This window comes from Notamacropus eugenii, chromosome 7 (assembly GCF_028372415.1).
Source record: "Notamacropus eugenii isolate mMacEug1 chromosome 7, mMacEug1.pri_v2, whole genome shotgun sequence".
Lineage (NCBI taxonomy): Eukaryota > Metazoa > Chordata > Mammalia > Diprotodontia > Macropodidae > Notamacropus > Notamacropus eugenii.
The window spans coordinates 86,266,945-86,291,418 of record NC_092878.1 but is presented as its reverse complement, the minus strand read 5'-3'; the positions used below and the strand labels follow the sequence as shown (position 1 = coordinate 86,291,418).

Here is a 24,474-nt window from a genome sequence, read left to right as displayed (position 1 = left end):
AAGTTGAATTTTAAAAGGAGGAATCATGGATTTAACTACTGAATAGGCTCATTTTACCATGTTTATCTATATTTGTGTAAGGAGATGAGATATTGGGGATAGATGGAGGAATGGAGAGACAAAAGAACAAAACAGGAAGCCTTGGAGGAAAGAAGGAAAACATATCTAAGTCTGGCTATATTTACATCTTAATTTAAGGATGGGGCTCTATTTACTCCTAGAAACTGTTTTTAAAGGTATTTTATAATTTTATCCTTTACCTCATTTGGTATTTCAAAACTAAGATAACTAACAATTTAGTTGTGTTAATTGCACTAGCAATTAAGTATTGGATTCTGAATAAGAAGATGGACTTAAATTCTGCCTCTGTCACTTAAAGTCTACATGACTGTGGATGAGCTCCATGCCTGTAGTTCATTACTTCTTCACTTTGCAATCTGGATCCAAATCAATCTATGCTACAGAACTTGCTTTGTTCAGGATTACCAATGAATTCCACTTCTCTTTCATTTCCAATTATTACAAGAGTCTCTATTTGGAATGGAGTCTGAAATTAGATAGAAAAAAAGCTTCTTTATTTTCACTAACTTATACCTGAAATTTAGTATACACACACATACATATATGTATGTATATGTATGTGTATATGTATATGTATGCATGTATGCATATATACATATATGTGCATGTATATATATATTTTTTGTTTTGTTTTTGAGAGGCAACTCATAGGCTTAACCAGATTGCCAAAAGGACATGACAAAATCCATGACGCACTCAAAAACATAAACAACCTCCGATATAATTCAAACCCTTCATTTTACAGGTGATGAAACCTGTATAAACCTGATAAAACATAGTGTGGTTGTGACTTGTTTATAAGAGCTGAGATTAAAGCCTAGTTCCGCTGACTACAGATTCATTGCTCTTGCATACTACAGAAAAGATAGAATTAACTTCTCTCCTGGATCTGGGTTACAGTCTTTGTTCTACCTCTAATATTTTTACATGAACTAGAGCTACTTGACTGATTTGTTAATGAAAATTTAGATGAGTTGACTGTCAACTTTGATGAAACAAAACTTGAAAAAAAGCTAATTCTGTGGATGGTAGAATTAAGATTCAAGATGTCCTTGAAAGGCTAGAATTTAGTTGAAATTAACAAGTTAAAATTTAACATGAATGATTGATTGTCAAATCCTACTTATAAATTTACCTGTATAAGGACCTGATAGCAATTCATGTGACAGAGACCCCTTGAAAACTGTCTATGGCCCAGGAGTCCATGTACTCTAAGTCTACACGTAGAGGGTGTAGTTGGTAATGAATTCTTTACATCCACTAGTGTTACATATCTGAAAAGAAAGCTAATAGAATGTTAGGCTACATCTAAAAAGTGGAATCAATAATCTCACTATTTGCCATGGTGAGATAAATTGTAACATTTGGCTGATCTCTAATCTATAACTGCCCAACATGTTTTTATATTTTACACTGATTGGTCATACAAAATTGGTGATCCTCAATAAATGTTTGCTTAAAGAAATTCTTAAAAAAAAAATCCCAATGGTGGTTCTCTAAGGCAAAATGTCTTCCACACTCAGAGAAAGAAATATGGAAGTCATTCACAGAATGTAGCAGATCATGTGTGTGTATGTGTATGTTTTTGAGTATCATGTTTTGATTTGTTATATGATTTCTTTCATTTATTTTAGTCTGACTACATAGCATGACTATACTGAAAATATACTCAATAGGAAAGTATATGTTGAACCTATACAGAATTGTATGCAGTTGTGGGGAGGGAGGGCGGTAGTGGGGGGTAGGTGTGGGGGGGGATAAAATCTCAATTGTATGGCAGTGATTGTTAAACATTAAAAAAAAAAGTCAAAAAAAAAATAAATGTTTGCTTAACTTCTTTCCTTTCAGTTGCTAAAGGTTAGTAAATATCCTTTTCCCCACAGTCCTTGATCCCCAAACCCATTGCTACCTAGAATAATGTATGCAATCCGTTCTTAATCTTATTTCAGAGCTAGTACAAGGTAGAGTCTCAAATTTAACAATACTTTAAAACATCTGCTATGTGCTAGACACTAGGCTAAATAAAAAGATTTTGAATTACATTGTTGTTGTTCTCACATCCTTACATTCTTTGGATCAGAGGCTGTCTAGTTTTATCCTTTGGATTTACAGCTAAAATAGCTGGTGGAAGTGGGAAGGCATTAAACAATTTTTCCAAGGATACACAGACAGTGAACATTAGTGGCAGGATTTAAACCAAATTCCAAGGATTTTTTCACTTCTGAAGTTGTAACTTTGCCATTGTACCAAGGTGTCCACTACAGGAACTAATAATATAGATACATACAACTGAAAGTATAAGATAGTTTAGAGCCCAGAGTCTGAGGCAGGATTTGAACTATGATCTATATTGACTCCAAGTCTGGCATGGTATCCACAGAGCTTCTTAAACTTTTCCCATTCACAACCCATAGTTTAAGAAGTGCTACAAATATACCACCTTACTTTCTAAGAAATGATTATATTATAATGGAGGATTTTATGTTATACTGTACTTATAGAGACAATAAATGGCAGAAATGATGGAAAATTAGCCAGTCAGGAAATCTTTAACCCCTACCCCTGGCACATAATGATTTGGGGGGCTTGACAAAGATGCTTACCCCCTCAGTGCTGTAGGATACTGAACAACTATCAATTGTAGTGCAGGGGTTTATCTGCATTGGTAGAAGAAGTTTCCTCACTGGGAGATTGCAGCATCACTGGAAATACAGGTGTAGTTAACAGAAATGATATAGAGAAAATGTACTGTAGAAAGGAAATCTGACTTAGAATTAAAAGGTAGACAAGGAAGCTCTCCTAAATATTAGTTGTGTAAGTTTGAGTAAATCACCTGTACTTTCTGGGCATCAAATTTCTCATTTGTAAAGTCTTAGTACAGTGTCAAGGCAGCTAGGTAGCATAGTGGATAGAGTACAGGGCCTGAATGCAAGAGGACATCTTCCTGCATTTAAATCTGGCCTCATACACTTACTAGCTGTGCCAACCTAGGAAAGTCACTTAATCCTGTTTTTCTCAGTTTCCTCTCTATAAAATGAACTGGAGAAGGAAATGGAAAATCATTTTAGTATCTTTGCCACACACACACACACAAAACAAAACCAAAAATAACAACAACAACAAAAATCCCAACAACAGAAAAAAACAAATGGGCTCACAAGGAGTTGGAAATGAATGAAAATGACTGAACAACAACAGCACACTGCCTGGAACATAATAGGTATTTAGTAGAAATGTTAGTTAACCAACTGACTGAAAAGGTTGGACTAGATAAGTTTTGAGGTTCATTCATATTCTATCATTCTGAGGTTCTGTAGGCATACAGATTATGTAGACTTTGTGGCAAATATCACAGCACCATTTCTATACTTATTTAGCATCATTCTCTGAAACTTCAACAAGCGTATTTCCATATGCAGTTGGCTTTGACTATCCTCCCGAGACACATCGCAATGTATGAGAGATGACTATTTGGATTAGTTAACCTTAAAGTGAAAAAAACTGAATAGATAACACAACATTTTGGCTCACTCAGAGCTTCATACCTGAACGCAAAGCATCTTTGTGAATACTTCCATAGTCATGCCAATCTTTTCTTTTCAAACCATCTGTCCAGGTATAGAGCTGCCCATCTCCTAGGTCCAGTGGAAATGTCTGTGGAAAAGCAAAAATATTTAGGGAATAAAAATGAAGAATTTGTGATAAATTATTCATTTTCTGAATTTAAAAAATACACAATACTTCATGTTCATTAAAATGAAATACTACTGTCATTAAAAACAATTTTTTGTTTTCTTTTTTTTAAATTTACTTATTTGTTTTCAATTTTCAACAGTCCCTTCCATGAGTTTTAAATTTTCTTCCCCTCCTTCCCCAAGACAACATGCAATCTTATATGGGTTCTTCATTAAACACTTTTCCACATTAGTCAAGTTGCATAGAAGAATTAAAACAAATGGGAGAAAGCATGAGCAAAACTAAACAAAACCAAACATGACAAAAGTCTGCTTCATTCTGCATTCTGACTTCATAGTTCTTTTTCTGCATGTGGATGTCATTTTTCAGTATGAGTCCTTTGCAAATGTTTTAGGTCCTTGCCTTGCTATGCCTGCTATGGAGGACTAAGTCTATCAAGAACAGTCCCTGCACTCTGAGGCTCTTATTGTTTATAATGTTCTCGGGGTTCTGTTCACTTTACTCAGCATCAGTTCACATAAGTTTAGGAAGTTTTAAGTAACAATGCTCCCCAACATCTACCTAATTATACCTTTGAATTCAATTGTCTCCTCCAACCTTTCTAAAGTATATATAATTCATGCTATTTCCTTTTTTAAAAATTCTCATTGTATATTTGGTGCATTGAACAGATTAATGTTATTCTTCTTTCCCACCCACCACTGTAATGTTGGTTAATTGTCATTTTAAAACAAAATTGGCCTCACCCAAAGACCTAATATTAATGAGTTCAGTTTAAAAACAATAAAAAAGAAACAAGCAAAGACAGTCCCAAAGTCCCAAGCTACCATGATGGAGTAATTCCAAAAGATGAATCCAAAAATCCATGTGAGTGAGTTTTGGAGGCACACGCACACACATACATACAGAGGACAGACAGGAGCACACACACAGACACAGACTCCGGCACACACACACACACACACACTCACACACACCCACACCCACACCCACACACACACACACACACACACACACACACACACAGAGGGATACCTACCAAAAGTTTGTATGATGGTGTTTTAAACAGCCACATCTCGGCCAATGAAATGAATCCAAATCCATCTAGCTCTGGACTGTCTACCCACCAATTCCCCCTCCACCTGGTCTAGAAAAGAATGAACTTGGAGAAATCCACTAACATTCACATTTGGAGTAAAACATCAGGCAAGGAGTGTCTGGCCTTTGCTGCCCAAGCCTGTGGGTCACTTGGAAAGGCAGAGGCTGCCCGGCACATGGTGGTGTTGCCCCCATTAGAAAAGCTCTTGGTGATTCTGGAGGCAGGACAGCATCTCCTGGACTGGTCTACCTTCATAGCAGATCTGATAGACGACTGGAAACATGGGGAACTTCTCCTGCATCCCCTTCTGCTTGAGGATGCGATACACCTCTGCAGAGGTCGGGGGTCCCTGGATCTTCTGGCTATTTAGCAGGTCTTTCTCCAATTCCTGGATGGTCTTTCCAGTCTTGACAAATGCTTCAACTATTCTCTGGTTCCGGCCTCCGTAATACGTGGTAATCAGGTCAGTCACCGTCATTTCCATGAGCCCCAGATCGATGACAGCAGCCTTGGTGCTGTCCCTACAGCAGAGCCAGTCACTGAAGTTGGCTGCCACTGCCACTATATTCTTGAGCTCCCCACACAGGTCCACCATATTGGCATCATCCACAAAGGTGATTCCCCAGTTTGGGGTTTGGGGGAGTTCCTTATGTTGCCTATCATGGTCTCACAAAACTTCTCAACAGCCACCTCGTTAGCAATATTGCCACCCATCAGCACACTGATATCAATGCCCATCTTCTCTCGGATAATGTCAGAAATAAGTTTGAGCCCTTCGGGACCCTCATCAATTCCCTTGTTGAGGGTAATCCCCAGAGCTTTCTTGGGGACTCACCCAGTTATCTCATCGTAGATCCTGTGAATGAAGTGATGAGAAGTCACAAAGATCAGGAGGTCTGTGTCTCCAACAGCATCACTGACACTTGAGTCAGCAATCACATTTTCAGGAAGCTTGTGTTGCGGAAGGTGTTTTACATTCTCATGATCATTATTGATGATGTCTTTCAGTTTTCGTCCATTCACTGTCTCCTCAAAGGCCCACATTTTGACCAGTGGGGCAAACTTCTGGTGCTCCTTGACATTACTGCCAATGATTTTGGCCACGGCTGAGCTCCAGTTGCCCGAGCCCACAATGCACACTCTCAGAGGTCTCTGGGAGCTTTGAGGTAGAGGTAAGGAAGGGAATGCATTTGCAACACAGGGAAACCACTTATGCAAAGGCAAAGAGTTGGAAGATGTATTAGTTCATGTGGAGAAGAGCTATTATGTCTATTTGACTCCAATGGTGAGTGTAAAAAGGACAATAGTATAGAATAAGAACGCAACAATGTTGGAAGCAAGATTTTCTTAATAATAAAATTATTTAAATGTTTGTGTTTTAGAATGGAAAAGGATTTATTAGTCACTCTAAGTATGTAAAGGACTATACTAAGTACTGATGACAAAAATACAAAACCACCACCTCCACCACAACAACAAACAAACAAAAAAGCACAAAAGGCAGACTATGTTTTCAAGTCCTTACATTCCAAAAGGAGGTAAAAACATATAGAGGAGAATGACAGCAAAGGATGAGGTCAAAGGAATATTGAATGGAACCACAGAGCTTTAGAGTGATGTATCATTCCCAATAGCCCTGGTTGCACTGTAATTCTAATATAATTAGTTCCTAGAGACTTTGGAAAGATTATTCTTTCATACACCCAGCTTCATGTTGAAAGTACAGGAAATCATACAAAATCATATAAAAGTATGAACTACCTATTGAAAGTACAGAAATCATGTATTTGTGAAATAATTGGTATAAGAAAATGACTTTCAAAGTCACCTCAAAATTATCAGATAAATAATATTTGTGTGTTTTGCACTGGATTTTTGTTTAATAAGTCATTTTATATGGATAAGAAAGTAATGAATGCTATTAAACTAAGATAAAGCATAGCACAGCTATCAGAACTGGAAAAAGTTAAAAGCAATAAGAGTAAGATCTCCCATGGATGACACTTGTCAAAGAATCATCACTCTGACTTTTAGGCTTCTTTGACCCTATAACATTTAAAGAAGTAATGTATGTGATGGTAATTTTCTAGGGAAACTGAGTTCAGAATACTGTAAGTATAGATTTCCTACAGTGATAAATGGATCAATGCACACCATGACCAGGTGAAATTTCTCTAAATACCGGGTAAATAAATAAAAAATGGGGAAATATATTCTTGTCAATCTCTACAGAACTATGATTTCATACTTTATGTTGTCATCACATACTTCTCCAAGTTTGAGTGTGTTTTTAGACCAGTGCTACCGAAACTTGCTCAAAATTAGGCCACATTTCTTTCTTTTTAACTTTTATTTTAGAGCACAAACTACAGAGCACAAATACAGAGTATATAAAAGAAACAAAAAAAATCCTAAATTTAAATATTGGAACTTAAATACAAAGCAACAAAGAAAAAAGCATATCCTGTGCATATCAGAATAGAAGAGAAGATTCAAAATATATAACAATACATTTTCATTTCAAGAAAGCCTGAATTATAAATATACACTTTTTGATGGGAACTGTCCATCTTTTCTTTGCTTCTTTGTTAGTTTTCTTTTGTTTTCTGCTGTGTATTTTTTTACTTTGTTCTTTTATTTCCCTCCTTCTTTCCTCCCCCCCCCCCCCCCCCAAACACCAGAAGGCTACAATTAAGTTTGGATATGTTTCTCTATAGCTATAGAGATATACATACACATATGCATACACACATACACATATATGTAATATATATATATATATATACTTTTCCAAACAAATTCTACTCCTGAGCTTTGTTTTTATGTCTGTGAGTATATCTTGTTCCCTACCTCCCCTGCCTTCTCTAATTTACTTCTACCAACTACCTTGCCCTCCTGTTACTTACCTACTCTTCCCTGAGGATCTCTCCCCTATCCTCCCATTCCCATAAATCTATATAAACACCCTTCTATACTCCCCTTTACCTATTCCTTCACCCTCCGCTCCAAAGATCCCTCCCTTGTCCTTTCCCCCATCCCTATGCCCCTACCATTTTATTTCTTCTGAATTTAGAAGATTTTTGTACTCTTCCAAAAATACATACATACACATATATGCATACATGCACACTATATATGTATATAAATATATATATATATATATAAAACCATTCATGATGAAAGTAGGTTACCAAAGCTACAATCCTCAACCCCCATTTAATTCCTCTCTATCAATTCTTCTTTTTGAGCTTCATTTGTATAAAATAATTACACTTTCTATCTGTTCCTAAATGGTTTTACTTTTTAAATTCATATCATATTCAGGTTTTCTCCAGTATTTCTTATGAGACAACCAATTATTTATAAGAATCTTAGACATACATTTTACTTATATAAAAAGGAAATGGTCTGTCCTTTTTGCAACCTTTATAATCTGTATTTGGTATTTACCTTCTATTTCTCTTGACTCCTGTATATGAAATCTTCCATTAAGTTCAGTTTCCTTAAATCAAAGTCTTGAAAGTCTGACAGTTCAATAAATGTCCACTTTTTCTCATTTAGGATTTTGCTAAACTTTGCTGGGTATTATATTTTCAGGTGGAACCCCATTTCTTTTTACTTTGATATATAGTGCTCTAAGATCCTTTAATGTCTCTGCTCCTAGGTCCTATGTGATTCTAATTGGCACTATCATATTTAAATTGCTTTATTCTTATTGCTTGTAATATTTTATCCTTGAGTGGGAAGTCAGAATTTGACAACGATATTCTTATGAGTTTTCCAGATAAGATCTCTTTTAAATGGCACATAATGTTTTTTTTTTTCTATTTTTACTTTTCCCCCTTGTTCTAATACTTCAGGATAATTTTCTTTAATTATTTCTTGTATTATTGTATCAAGATTTTTTTAACCATAACTTTCAGTTAGTCTAATTACTTTTATGTGTTCTCTTATTTATCTATTCTGCAAATCTATTGTTTTTCTTATGTTTCACTTTATCTTCTATTTTTTCATTATTCATATGTTGTTTAATTATTTCTCAATCTCTTATAAATTCACTGACTTCACCCTGCCCAATTCTAATTTTCATTTTCTTCCTTAAGAGTGTATCTTTTTTGCTAATTGATTGACTTTTCTTTCTTAAGGAGTTCTTGTTTTTCTTAGATTATTATTATTTTTTAAAGTGTTTCCTCCATCTGTCATTTGATTTTTAAAGTCTTTTTAAAGACTTCTATGAATTCTTTTTGGGCAGGTGACCATTTCACATTACTCTTTGGGGGTTTCTTTATTTCAGTATCCTCCTCTGAAGATAAACCCAAGTTATTTCTATTCTCATAGTAGTTTTCTATGGTTGGACTCTTTCTCCTTTGCCTGTGCATTTTTTAGTGGTAATACCTTAAGTTTTGTAATTACCTCTAGACCCTGGGATATAGGGGATGGTGTCTCTTGCCCCACATTTTCAATTCTCCCCTCTAGCCTGGAAAAAAAGCCAAGCTTTCAACCCCATGTCAGTGCTCAGAGACAAAGACTTACTGTCCCACTGATTCTGCACTCATTGGGTATGTGTTGGTTCCTTCTCACCCCTGATGCTGTCTTGCAGCATAGATGGGTATGGCATTCCTTGTCAATACAAGTTCCCTTGATAATTCCTGGCTCAGAAGCCCAACTTCCAACACTATCCCAGGGGCAAAAATTCCTGCATCTGTGGGCGAGGCAGCCTCACATACCAAACTAATCTCAGGGCTTCTTTGCCACTAGTTATTTGCAGTTGTTGCTAATATAGACCGTAGCCAGGAGACATTTGCTCTTTACAGGGACCAAACCTAGTCCTGAGATTTTTCTCCTGCTCCTCACAAATTGCCCCAGGAAGACCATTGTTATTACCCTGTTCTTATTTATTTTACCAGCACTTTGTTTGCCCTAAGGTGCTATTTTATCTCTTTTGTGGGAGAAAATCTTGGGAACTTGGAATTTTCTGACCTACTCATCATCTTCTCAGAATCCTCCCAGGTTACATTTTTTCTAGGAAATATGGTCAGCCCTCCTTCTGTAGAATTACTATTAATTCTCTTTGGATATCAAAGCAACATAATACCAAGGGACTGCCCCTGGCTTTATATCTGAGCCTCAGTTTACTTATCAAGAAAATGAAAAAGTTAGGCTGAAATAATCTTTCAGGTTTCTTCCAGCTCTAAACATGTCCATTAACAATTCTGTGTTGAGTAAGTTATGTACCTATAGTGTAATACAATTGAAAGAGCAATAAATTTGATTAAGAGAATGTGAATTTAAAGCCCACACATGCAAATTACTACTAATGTAATTTTGGCCAATTTACTTAGTCTTGCTGGTCCTCAATTTCCTCTTCTATAAAATAAACGGTTGGAGTTAGATGGTTCCTGATGCACCTTTCAGCTTTAAAGCTATGATTCCATAAAAGAAACTAATTTGTGGGGGTGAAAGCAGCAGTAGCAACATCTTTGGAAGCTCTTAAGCTAGAGAAGTTAAGGGGAGCTGGCAAATGGTCAGAAAGAGATTACAGGGGGCCAGTGCTAGTATTAGATGAAGTAATGGATGGTGTCTGGCAACTTCATTGCCTATACCCACTTCTTGGTCACAGTTCAAGGGCAGTACTATTGGTCATTAGAGATTAGGTGCCTTGAGGAGCAGTAGGAGTAGAGACTGCAAGGATCAAAAGTTTTTCTTGGGCAAAGATCAAAAGATTCCAGATCAGTAGAGAAGTGAAAACACCTCTCCTATGTTCACAGCTTCTGGGAAGTACCCCCCAACCCAAGAACTAACCCTAAACATAGCAGTTGTAAAACAGCTTGAAGCTTGGTACAGCTCCCCAACTCCCTTACACTGGAAAGAAAGCCCAACTTTAACAAAGCTCAAAGTCATGAAATCGACTGGAAAATGGACAAATAACAACAGCAAAAAGAAACAAACCATAAAAAAGCTACTATGGTGAGAGGGGAGATCAAAACAAACTTTGAAGAAGATGTCAAAAAGGCAAGCTTCAAAGAAAAGGTTATGAATTGGATATTATCCCAACAAAAATTCCTGAAAGAGCTAAAAACGACTTTCAAAATCAAATAAGAATTGTAGATGAAAAATTTGGTAAGGAAATGAGAGTGAGAGAAGAACATAATGAAAAGATAGGTTAGTAAAAGAGATACACAAAATATACTGAAGAAACTAAGACTATCAGAAACAGAATTGACCAAATGGTAAAAGACGTAAAAACCTTTCAGTAATGAAAATAATTCTATAAAAAATCAGAATTGGGGGCGGAGCCAAGATGGCGAAGTAGAAAGATGCACATACACATAGCTCCGAACACACAAACCACAGAACGGCTAGAGGGGACCAAGCCAGGGTGAATTCTGCACCCAGAGACCACGGAGTATTGGAGCGAGGGAGATTCCTGCTCCCGAGAGACCTGCGGACCTGTCGCGGGGAGTCCTTCGCGCCCTGGACTGGGCGCCGGGACTGGGAGCGGAGTGCGGCCCTGCCGCGGCCGCGACACTGAGGGGAGGAGATCCGAGAGGACTACGGGGACGGGATCTCCAGCAGCCACGCGGGTCCCCCCACCCACAGAGGGACCTGCAAACCTCTCGCAAAAGGTCCGTCGCGCTGCAGACGCGGAACCCAGCCCAGACCTGCGGCGGCGGCGGCGGCCACTGTTCCGAGAGGCACAGATTTGAGAGGGCTCCGGTGGTGGGATCTTCAGCGGCAGCATGGGCCCGCCCACCAACAGGTGACTGACGGGGGTGGGTGAGAGAGTCTCTTTGGCGGGTTGAGAGGGGAGTGGGGTGCCCCCAAGGATTGGGCCCCACCGGGAGGTGGGGGCTGAGAGGCGGATGCGGATGGGGGCTCCCCAAATGGGCAGAAGCCTGGATCCATTGTGGAAGGTCTGTGCATAAACCCCCAGAGGGAACTATGCCTGAGAGGCGGCCCTGCCCCTGACCACCTGAACTTAATTCTCACACTGAAAAGCAGCCCTGCCCCCACCAAAAGTCCTAAGGCAGGAAGCAGCATTTGAATCTCAGTCCCCAAACGCTGGCTGGGAGGACCAGGAGGCGAGGTGGGTGTGAGGAGAACATTCAGAGGTCAGGCCACTGGTTGGAGAAAATGCCAAGAAAAGGGAAAAGAAATAAAACTATTGAAGGGTACTTTATCGGAGAAAAGACACTTCCTCCCTTCCTTTCTGATGGGGAGGAACAATGCTTGCCATCAGGCAAAGACACAGAAATCGAGGATTCTGTGTCCCAGCCCACCCAATGGGCTCGGGCCATGGAAGAGCTCAAGAGGAATTTTGAAAATCAAGTTAGAGAGGTGGAGGAAAGACTGGGAAGGGAAATGAGAGGGATGAGGGAGAAGCATGAAAAGCAGATCAGCTCCCTGCTAAAGGAGAACCAAAAAAATCTTGAAGAAATTGGCACCTTGAGAACTAGCCTAACTCAGCTGGCAAGGGAGGTGCAAGGGGCCAATGAGGAGAAGAATGCTTTCAAAAGCAGAATTAACCTAATGGAAAAGGAGATTCAAAAGCTCACTGAAGAAAATAGATCTTTCAAAACTGGAATGGTACGGATGGACGCTAAGGACTTTTCGAGAAAGACAGATATCTCAGAACATACCGCGCAGATTCGAAAAATGGAAGATAATGTGAAATATCTTATTGGAAAAACAACTGACCTGGAAAATAGAATCAGGAGAGACAATGTAAAAATTCTGGGACTACCTGAAAACCATGATCAAAAGAAGAGCCTAGACATCATCTTCCATGAAATTATCAAGGAAAACTGCCCTGAGATTCTAGAACCAGAAGGCAAAATAAATATTCAAGGAATCCGCAGAACACCACATGAAAGAGATCCAAAAAGAGAAACTCCTAGGAGCATTGTGGCCAAATTCCAGAATTCCCAGGTGAAAGAGAAAATATTGCAAGCAGCTAGAAAGAAACAATTCAAGTATTGTGGAAATACAATCAGGATAACACAAGATCTGGCACCCTCTACATTGAGGGATAGAAGGGAATGGAATAGGATATTCCAGAAGTCAAAGGAACTAGGACTGAAGCCAAGAATCACCTACCCAGCAAAACTGAGTGTAATACTTCAGGAGAAAAAATGGTCTTTCAATGAAATAGAAGACTTTCAAATTTTCCTGATGAAAAGACCAGAGCTGGAAAGAGAATTTGACTTTCTAACACAAGAATGAAGAGAACCATGAAAAGGCGAACAGCAAAGAGAAATCACAAGGGACTTACTAAAGTTAAACTGTTTACATTCCTACATGGAAAGGCAATATTTATAACTGTTGAAACATTTCAGTATCTGGGCACTGGGTGGGAGTACACACACACACACATGCACACACGCACACATACATAGAGACAGAGTGCACAGAGTGAATTGAAGAGGATGGGATCACATACTAAAAAAAAAAAAATGAAATCAAGCAGTGAGAGAGAAATATTGGGAGGAGAAAGGGAGAAGTTATATGGGGCAAATTATCTCTCATAAAAGAGGCAAGCAAAAGACTTATTAGTGGTGGGATAAAGAGGGGAGGCAAGAGAAAAACATGAGGTCTACTCTCACCACATTCCACTAAAGGAAAGAATATAATGCGCACTCATTTTGATAGGAAAACCTATCTCATTATACAGGAGAGTGGGGGACAGGGGCACAAGCAGGGTGGGGGGGAGGATGGAGGGGAGGGCATGGGGAGGAGAATGCAATATGAGGTCGACACTCATGGGGAGGGAAAGGACCATAAGAAAATAGAAGTAAAGGGGGACAGGATAAGATGGAGGGAAATATAATTAGTCCTATACAACACAACTAGTATCGAAATCATTTGCAAAACTAAACAGATATGGCCTATATTGAATTGCCTGTCTTTCAAGGGGAAGGGGTGGAGAGGGAGGGAGCTAAGGAGGTTGGAACTCAAAGTGTTAGGACCAAATGTAATGTTCTTACCTCTGGGTAACAAGAAATACAGGTTAAGGGGTCAAGAAAGCTATCTGGTCCTACAAGACAAAAGAGAAGACGGAGACAAGGGCAGGGAGGGAGGATAGAGAGAGCAGATAGGTCAGGGGCAATTAGAAAGCTCGGGTTTGGGGGGGGAGGGGATAAAAGGGGAGAAAATTTGTAACCCAAAATTGTGTGAAAATAAATGTAAAAAATTAATAAAAAAAAAAGACAAGAACAAGAAAAAAAATCAGAATTGATTAAATGGAAAAAGAGGTACAAAAGTTCACTAATGTTTCTAATTCCTTAAAAATTACAATTGAGCAAGTGGAAGCTAATGATTCCTTGAGACACCAAGAAAGAATACAACTAAGGCAAAAATAAATGAAAAAGTGAAATATCTCATCAGAAAAAATGGCTAAGAAAATCGAATTAGGAGAGGTCATTTAAGAATTATTGGACTACATGAAAGCCACAATAAAACTTGAGCCTAGATACCATAATTCAAGAAAACATAAAAGAAATTTGCCCCAGTACCCTAGAACCAGAAAAACAGAAGTGGAAAGAGTGCACCAATTACAACCTAAAAGATATCCCATAATGAAAACTCACAGAAATATTATAGATAAATCCCAAAACTCCCAACAAAGAGAAAATATTTCAAATAGCTAGAAAGATCTATTCAAATATCATGGAGATATAGTTAAGATGACATAATATTTTGCAATTACCAAGCTAAAGCAGAAGACAGCTTGGAATATAATATTGTGAATCATAAAAGAACTAGGAAGAAAACCAAGAATTGTCTACCTAGGGATACTTATATAATCTTTTGTGAGAAAAACATAAACATAATAAAATAGAGGACTTTCAAACATGCCTGATGAAAAGACTAGAGCTGAAAAGAAAATTTCAAATAAAAAACTCAAAAGAAATATAAACAAGTAAATATAAAAGAGAAATGATAAAGGACAAAATCATATTAAATTTTAATATTTCTATATAATATATTTAGCTCCTAAGAACTTTTTCAATATCAGCGTAGTTTAAAGGAGTCTAGACAGAAATAGGTCACAGTAGGGAGTCAATTATGTAGGGATAATCTAAAAAAACTGACTGGGGAAAAATGGATGCACTGAGTGAGAGAAGATGGAAAGGAGAAGAAGAAAAAAGATAATTATCTCACATATAAGAGGAGATCAAGGAAGAGCTTATACAGTGGAGGGGAAAATGGTGGTGGAGGGAGTAGGCAATACTTGACTCTCACTCTTATTTAAGTTGACTCAAAGAAGGAAATACACACACACACACAATCAATTAGGTATAGAAACCTATTTTAACTAACAGGGAAAAGGGTCAAGAGAAAGGGGAGGGGATAAAAGAAAGAATAGATAAGAAAGTGGTCAGAAGCCAAACAGACTTTAGAGGGAGAGGAGAGAGAGAGAGAGAGAGAGAGAGAGAGAGAGAGAGAGAGAGAGAGAGAGAGAGAGAGAGAGAGAGAGAGAGAAACTGAAGAAAAATAGGATGAAAGGAAATGCACAGTTAGTAATCCTGTGAATGTGAATGATATTAATTCACCCATAAAATGGAAGCAGACAGAAGAATAGATTAAAAACCAGAGTTCAACAATTTATTTCTTCTTTTTACAAGAAACATATGTGAAACAGGAGACACAGAGTTAAAATAAGGAGATGGAGTAGAATCCATTATGCTTCAGCTGAAGAAAAAAACAAAGGCTCAGCCCAAGCAAAATCAAAAATAATGTAAAAAAGAGAAGTGGAAAAATGTTATCTTGCTAAAAGGCACCATAAACAATGATGTAATATCAGTATTAAAATATATATTCATCAAATGGCATAGCATTCAAATTCTTAAAGGACATGTTAAATAAGTTACAGGAGAAAATAAACAGAATGTTTAGTGAGAAAATTCAACTATTCCATAGGTAAATCTAATCCTAAAATAAATAAGAAAGAAGTTAAGGAGATACATATAATTTTATAAAAGTTCAAAACACTGGACCTCTGGAGAAAAATGAATAGGAATAGAAAGGAAGATATATTAGTTTTCTTAGCTGTACATGACACTTTCACAAAACTTAAGCATTTATGGCATAAAATCCTCACAAATAAATACATAAAAGCAGAAATTTTAAATGTACTCTTTTCAGACCATAAAGAAAGAAAATTTCAGTTCTTACATTAAATTTATAATAACCTCCCTTTTCTGATTTTTATCCAACTTCTTAGAATAACTGTCTAGATTATTATTATAACTTTTCAACTGCACATATCACTGATATGTGTGTATGTACACATGTTAATGACAATTTGATAAGGTATACTCTATATAACCAACCTTAAAAGGAATCAAAGATGAGAGCAATAGATCTTCAAAAGGGAAATCTTAAAGAATAATTGGAACTATAATCTAAAGGGGATAATATATTCCTTAAATAGATAAATCTTTATAATTTGGAAAAATTAGAAGCATCCCCAAAGGGAACAGATTATTATCCTCTAAAAGTATCAAGTCAAAACTTCAATTGTCTGCTCTCCTCTAGGGTAGAACCATGCTCCTATGAGCAGAACAAATTTATCTGGGTTAAGTTCCACAAACTTTTGAGGTGTCCTAAAAGACCTGGCAGACTGTCTCCACATGATTCAACAGGAAGCCATTTTGGCCTTTCTTTGGTGCTCCAGTTGTGTTTCTTCTTTTCTGCTTTAGGAGTAATAATAGAGATCAAACTGACTAGGAAGCTAGGTGGTACAAGGAATAGCATGTTGAGCCTATAGTCAGAAAAATCTGAGTTTAAATTCTGTTTCAGTTGTGTGACCCTAAGGAATTTATTTGACCTCTGTACTCCTCATGGAGACAATAAAAGCACCTACTTCCCTAGGTAGTTGTGAGGATTGAGTGAGCTAATATTTGTAAATCACTTAGCACAGTGCCTGATGCATGGCAAGTGCTTAACTAATGTTTGTTCCTTTAACTTTAACATGAAAAATTTGTGAGCTTTGAAAAGTTTTGATAGTGAGTTACCAGGGAGGATCCAGTGGTGGTGGTTCCTGCTAGAGATTGCAGAAAGCCAACATTTTTAAGGAATGTTCTTCTTTATTCCACATAGTAGTGAATTGAAGGCAGTCAAGAGTAAATGACTTGTTCATTGGCTATAGTATACTCTGAAGTCAATTTGGTGGCATAGCAGAAATGTATCTCTTAGTATTGGAAAGTCATGTTTGTACTTCACTACTTGCTATGTCTTGTTTCAGTAAATTAGATTTGTAGAAGCCAAATGATATTTATTGGTTAAATGAAACTGGAGTGCTAAATGCTGTTTAGATCATATTGAATAGGTATTATCTGGTACTGTCTATTGACATAGGGAATGCAGGCTGGACTGGATAATTTTAGAGAGAAATCTTTTACCCCCTGGGAATACCACTAGAACTTTGAGGAGAAGATGGAGCTGGCCTTTGTCTGGTGGAGTACAACTCTTAATTTAAAATGTTAGTTAAGACAGGAGCTGGGAGATTATAATAGCTGCATAGAAAAAACTAAATCATATACTGATTTATTGTAGTAAAAAGAAAAAGCAAATCAATCATCATTATCAACTATTTGTTCTTTTAGCATCACAGGGGAGATATCAAATCTTCCTTATGTGTCAAACTTTGTTCTATGGACAAATCCATACATTTTGTTCACCAAATCCACCACTTAGCCTTTATCATAATATTTCTGGGTTAGTTTGCTTGGGATAGGAAGTTATCATGCTCCTTACCTGTCATCTTTATTTTATATTGTAAAATGTTCACATTTGTAATACATAGAAAACATAAAATCTATTCATTTGACTAACACCTTTTTCCTACTCTATGACATTAAAAATAGTATACAGGGTCTAGAGTTTCAGTAGCCAAGACGGCAGAGTAATCAATAAATTGCTGTAACTCTCTCATATTCATCTCCAAATAATTGTAAAATAGCACCCCAGAACAAATCCTAGAATAGAAGAACCCGAGGAAAGATAGGGTGGAGGTGTGTTTTAGCCTGAGAGACTTGGAGGATGTGCAAAAATGGTATATTTCACTTACATTAAAAGGGGAGTGCATTCCAGGAGAGGAAACATCCCAGCAAGACCCACCTCAGCAAACCAGAGTGATCTTAATCCCCAGTGTGGTGGAGCAGTCAAATGCCACCACCAGGACCTCTCCATGTGCCTTAGCATAGCCAGGGAAACTAGTGGACTCCAGCTTGAAAAGCCACCACATGCTTCATTGTAGCACCAGGCAAACAGATATCCTCTAGCAGTTGGACCTCCATGTGCTTCAGCACAGCTCAGGGAAAATGGGCACCCGTCAGTGGCCAGGTAGAACTCCATGGGCTTCAGTGTAGCTCCCAGAAACACAGAAAAACCAAACTGGGTGTCAGAACATACCAGAAGCCAGTACTAGTACCCTTGATCAGCACCAGGCAAGCTTCCAGGCCCCTATGGCCTCCAGAAATACCAACCATCTCCTCAAAACAGAACCAGATATGAGGGTCCTCCATGGCCTCAGGGCAACATTAGTGTAACACCAGAAAAATTACCAGGGTCTGCAGTTCCTGACACAAAAAGCCAGAGACACAGTCCTTCCATGTTGGTAGCAGACATCAAATGTAAAAGAAAGGAAACTCCATACACATACCCCAAAAGATGATCAAAAACTACATAAAAAAGTCTGACTATAGAAAGTCATTGAGATAATGGAAAGACCAAAACACAAACTCAGAAAAGAACAACAATGTCAAAACACCTATGTACAAAACTGCAAAGGAAAATGGGAAGTGGTTTCAAGTCCACAAAGAACTTAGAGAAGAGCTCAAAAAGGAGCTATATAATAAAGGTAGAATAAAAATTGAGGAAATAAATGAGAGCAATGCAAGAGAATTATGAAGAGTCAACAGCTTGGAAAAAAAGAAAACAATTGCTTTAAAAGTAGAATTGGTCAAATGGAAAAGGAGATACAAAAATCCACTAAAGAAAAATGATCCTTAAAAAGCACAATGTGGGGAGTGGGGAGGATGATGCAGCCAAGATGCCTAAGTGAAAGCAGAAATGAACCTGAGCTCTACAAAAAATTCTTTCAAATATATCTAGAAAGTGAATCTGAACAAATTTCACAGTGACTGAAACAACTAGGAGACAGAGTGTGGCAGATTTTCAGTCCAAGACATTTCGGAAGATAGGCATGTTACACAGGGTTGGGGTAGCACTGAGTGCACAGGCTGCATCAGCACAGACTCCACCATAGAAGAGTGAATCAGGAATGGCCCAGGCATACTGAAGTAGAAATGGCAGTGCGTATTCTCAAACATATCAGTACAGGATTGGAGTCCAGCAGAACTCAACTAAAGAGAAGAGCAGGCCCCCTGTAAAAGCAGCAATCACTCCTGAGATTATCAGTCCACAGATTAAATATTTGAAAGTCACCTACTTGAACTTCCAGGAACCAATATCACAAACTAAACATTGAGTGCTCTCACCCTCCCCTCACTATTTGTAGACTATATGATGATATGCTTAGAGGATCCTAGATAATCAAGTAAAAAACTATGTGAAATAATAAATAACTTTGACAAAGTAGCAGTATACAAAATAAACCCACATAAATCATCTGCATTTCTACACATTGCTAATAAAGCCTAACAACATGAGACAGAAAGAGAAATCACATTTGATGTTATGGCAAACATTGTAAAATATTTGGAATCTACCTGCCAAAACAAACCCACGAACTATATGAACACAATTACAAAACACTTCTTGTACAAATAAAGTGAGATCTGAGTATTTGAAAAATAATATCACTTGCTCATGAGTAGATCAAGCTAATATAATAAAAATGAAAAATGTACCCAAATTAATTTACTTATTCAGTGCCATGCCAATCAAACTCCCAGAAAATTATTTTGTAGAGCTAGAAAAAGTATCAAAATTCATCTAGAAGAACAAAAGGTCCAGAATATCTGGGGAATTAATTAAAATAAATGCTAAGGAAGGGAAATGCTACCTGTTGTGCTTAGCCACAACAGACCTCAAATTGTATTATAAAGCAGCAACCTCCAGAACTACTTGGTACTGGCTAAGAAATAGAGGGATAGATACGTGGAATAAATTAGGTACACAAGACACAGTAGTCAATCAATATAGCAGTCCACTGTTTGATAAACCCAAGGACCCCAGTTTCTGGGATAAGAACTCACTGTTTGACAAAAACTTCTGGTAAAACTGGATAATAGTGTGGCAGAAACTGGGGGTAGACCAATACCTGATATTGTACATCAGAATAAAATCAAATGAGTACATGATCTAGATATAAATGCTGATATTATAAATAAATTAAGGGAGCAAGGAATACTTTATTTGTCAGATTTATGGAGAATAGAAGAATTTATGACCAAACAAGAGACAGAGAACATTGTGAAATGCAAAATAGATAATTTTGATTACATTAAACTGAAAAGTTTTTGTACAAACAAAGCCAATGCAACCAAGATTAGGAGGGAAGCAGAAAATTGGGAAAATTTTTGCAATTAGTGTCTGTGATAAAAGATAATGTCTGTCATTTCTAAAATATATAGAAAACTGAGTCAAATATATAAGAATACAAGTCATTCCCCAACTGATAAATGGTCAAAGGATAAATGGTCAAAGGTGGTTTTCAGAGAAAGAAATTAAAGATATGTGTATCGCCATATGAAAAAATACTCTAAATCACTTTTGATTAAAGAAATGCAAATTAAAACAACTGTGAAGTACCATTTCACTCTTATCAGTATGGCTAATGTGACCAAAAAAACAAAACAAAATAAAACAAAACAAAACAAAAAACGAAAATGATAAAAGTTGAAGAAGATGTGGGAAAATTTGGATGCTGATCCATTGTTGGTGAAGTTGTGAACTGATACAACTATTCTAGAGACCAATTTGGAACTATACACAAAGGGCTATAAAAAATGTGCCTATTCTTTGACCCAGCAATATTGCTTACAGGGCTGTATCCCAAAGAGATCATACAAATGGGGAAAGGAGTTTCATAGACAAAAATATTTATATCCCTTATTGTGGTGGCCCAGAATTGGAAATTGTGGGAATGCGCATCATTTGGGAATGGCTGAACAAGGTGTGGTATATGAATATAGTGGAATACTATTGTGCTATAAGAAATGATGAACAGGTGGTCTTTAGGAAAATCTGTAAAGACTTACATGAATGTATTTATTACCAAAGAAAGATATCCCAAAATTGAAACTCCCAAAATAACCAAATATCAGAATTCTTAGGTCAAGGAATGAATACTACAGGAGCTCAGGAAGAAACAATTCAAATGTTAAGGAGTCACAATCAGGATTACGCAGGACTTGACAGCTACAGCAATAAAGGATCAGAGGCAGTGGAAGATGATATTCTGGAAGGCAAAAACAAAAAACAAAAAGCAAAGCAAAACTAGGACTACAATCAAGAATCACTTACCCAGCAGAATTAGGCATAATGCATAAAATGAAAAAGTGGACATTCAACAAAATTGAGGGAATTCAAGCTTTCATATGGGAAAAAAAGCCCAGAAATAAGTCAACAATTTTTCCTCCAACATGAAGCCCCAAGAAAAGAATAAAGAGGGGAAAGGGGAAACAAAACGTAAGGAATTCAATGGAAATAGACTATCTGTATCCCTAAGTAGGAAGATGATACATGTAATTCTTGAAAACTATATCACTAACAGTACAGCAGAAAGGAATATATGTAGACAGAGTGTATAAGGTCAATTGGCAGTAATGAAAAAGGAAAGAGAAAGAGGAATACAATGGGTACAGAAGTAAGAGAGAGGAGAAAAAGGGAAAATTATTCCACATGAAGAGGCACAAAGGACAAATTAAAGTGGGGAAGAAAATGGGAAGGTGGCAATGAGCATCATCTGAACCTTACTCTCATTAGTATTGGCTTGAAGAGGAAATAATACAGACAATAAGTTGAATATAGAAATCTCACCCAATAGGGAAGGAAGAAGGAAGAAAATCAAGTAAGGGGTGGAGTGACAGAAGGGAGGGCAGATCAGGGGAAGTGGAAGACAGAAGCAAAGCACTGGTGAGGAGAGAAAGGGTGAAAGGAAGAGAGAATAAACAGCAGGAAGAACAGGATGGAGGGAAATACACAGTAATCATAACTGTGAATGTGAATGGGATGAACTCTCCTATAGAATGGAAAATGAGAGCAGAGTGGATAAAAAACCAGAAACCTACAATAAGTTGTTTAAAAGAAACATACTTGAAGTAAAGAGACACACACAGGTAATAGTAAGGTGCAAGAGCAGAATCTGTTACACTTCAGCTGCTATAAAAAAAAAAAAAAAGTAGTAATCCTAATCTCAGACAAAGCAAAAGTAAAACTGGATCTAATCAGAAGAGATAAGGAAGGAAACCACACCTTGCTCAAAGGTACCATAGACAATAAAGCAATATCAATACTAAATATATATGCATCAAGTGATATAGCACTCAAATTCTTAGAGGGGAAGTTAAGTGAGTTACAGGAAAACATAGAGAGCAAAATTCTACTAAAGGGGGATCTCAAATGTCCCCTCTCAGAACTCAATAAATCCAATCAAAATATAAACCCAGGAACTGTATGAACACAATTACAAAACACTTTTTCACAATTAAAGGCATATCTAAACAATCAGAAAAATATCAACTGTGTGGGTACACCAAAGTAATATAATAAAAATGATAATTCTGCCTAAACTAATATACATATGAGGAAGAAAAAAAGGGTGACACCATAAGCAAATCAAAGGAGCAAGGAATAATCTACCTGTCAGATCTTGAGAAGAAGAATCCATAAACAATCAAGAGATTGAGAGCATTAAAAAATGCAAAATAGATAATTTTGATTGTATTACATTAAAAAGTTTTTGTACAAATAAAATTAATACAACCAAGATTAGAAGAAAAGCAGAAAGTGGGGAAATAATTTTAACATCAACTGTCTTTGATAAAGGCCTCATTTATCTAATATACAAGGAAATGAGTCAAACTTATAAGCCATTCTTCAAATGAGAAATGATCAAAGGTGAAAAGGCAGTTTTAGGTGAAGAAATCAAAGCTATCTATTGGTATGTGAAGAAGTATTCTAAATCACTTTTGATTCAAGAAATGCAAATTAAAACAACTCTGAAGTACCACTTCACAACTATCTGTATGGTTAATGTCACAAAAAAGGAAAATAATAGATGTTGAAGAAGATGTGGGAAAATTGGGATGCTGATGCACTATTGGTGGATCGTACCAAACTGACCCCACCATTATGGAGAGCAATTTGGAATTATTCCCAAAGAGCTATAAAACTGTGCATACATTTTGATCCAGAAATGCCACTACTAGAATCTTTCCATCTATGACATAAGATGGTATTATTATTCTTCAAAAAAGGATTATATTTACCATCATCATGTAGAAGTATTAAATTTGAGGTGAATATAAGGGAAAGAAAGAAACCTCCAATAGTCCTCATTAGTTTTCAATAGCATATCTCTGAGAACAATGTCATGAGATCAAAATCTTACCCAAAAGTCAAATTCTCTGCAGGTATACACACACATGCACATATACATATATACACACATATATGTGTGTGAATATATGTACACATATATGCATATACATATTTTTGCATATATATACATGTATACACATATGCACATACATATACACTTATATATACATATATGCACACATGTATATGTATATGTGTGTGTGCGTGCATGCATGCATGTTTGTATACTTTGCTTTTCATTCTCAGGACTCTCTTTGTGATTCCTAGGGGACAGATTAAAGAGAGCTGAAACATCTACGAAAACGTTCAAACAATGAAAGTAAAGTTGGGGGAAGAAAAAGAGTACTATGTTGAACTTCAACTTTTCCTATACTTCTCTCTGCTCTGAACGTTAGTGGTCCAATAAACTCACAGTTCTTTGGTGTTGTTGGGTCCAACTTTCATAACACATTGATTTTCCCCCTCCACTGGAGGGATTTTATACTATGTCTCTAGAATTTCACTGTAATGCATTATCAAGACAAAACAAAGCATCCTTCAATGCTCTCCAGGTTTGAGGTGTATTTCATTAATCCAGAATAAATGAACAATGCCATAGGGCAGCAATATGGGAAAAAATAACAATTCTATGGTGAACAAGTGGAAACTATCTTCTGGTACGGTTATCTGGCCTCCCTCTATGGAGAAAACACAAAAGCAAACTCAATTACATTTTATTGTGCTTATGGTACTTCCAGGTGTCTTTATTGATCCAACAACGCAATTGAGCAAATTGCTTGGCTTAAATCCTGAATTGTAGGTTTGGAACTATGCGAATTCATTGATTCTTGGAAAGTATCAATAGCTGAGAAATGATTGGACCACATCCTGGCTTAGCCATAATTTCCAGACATCTTAGGATCAATGAAGATTTCTACACAATAGATTTGACTGAAGTTATTACTGTTCAGATATTGACATGAATAGCAATCATAATAATAGTTAGTATTTTCTTAAAGAAACCTCACATCCTTGAAGTGATGGTG

General features: G+C 37.0%; 1 protein-coding gene and 1 pseudogene across 1 annotated transcript in view; both read right to left on the bottom strand.

Annotated features, from left to right (window-relative positions):
• LOC140514564 (polypeptide N-acetylgalactosaminyltransferase-like 6) overlaps positions 1–24,474 on the bottom strand; it is a 902,815-nt gene that overhangs the window by 210,369 nt on the left and 667,972 nt on the right. Inside the window, exon 3 of the mRNA XM_072625045.1 lies at positions 3,627–3,735. Coding sequence (XP_072481146.1) covers positions 3,627–3,735 — 109 coding nt within the window. The remainder of the gene's footprint in view (positions 1–3,626; positions 3,736–24,474) is intronic.
• LOC140513913 (glycerol-3-phosphate dehydrogenase 1-like protein pseudogene) lies at positions 5,070–11,618 on the bottom strand (annotated as a pseudogene).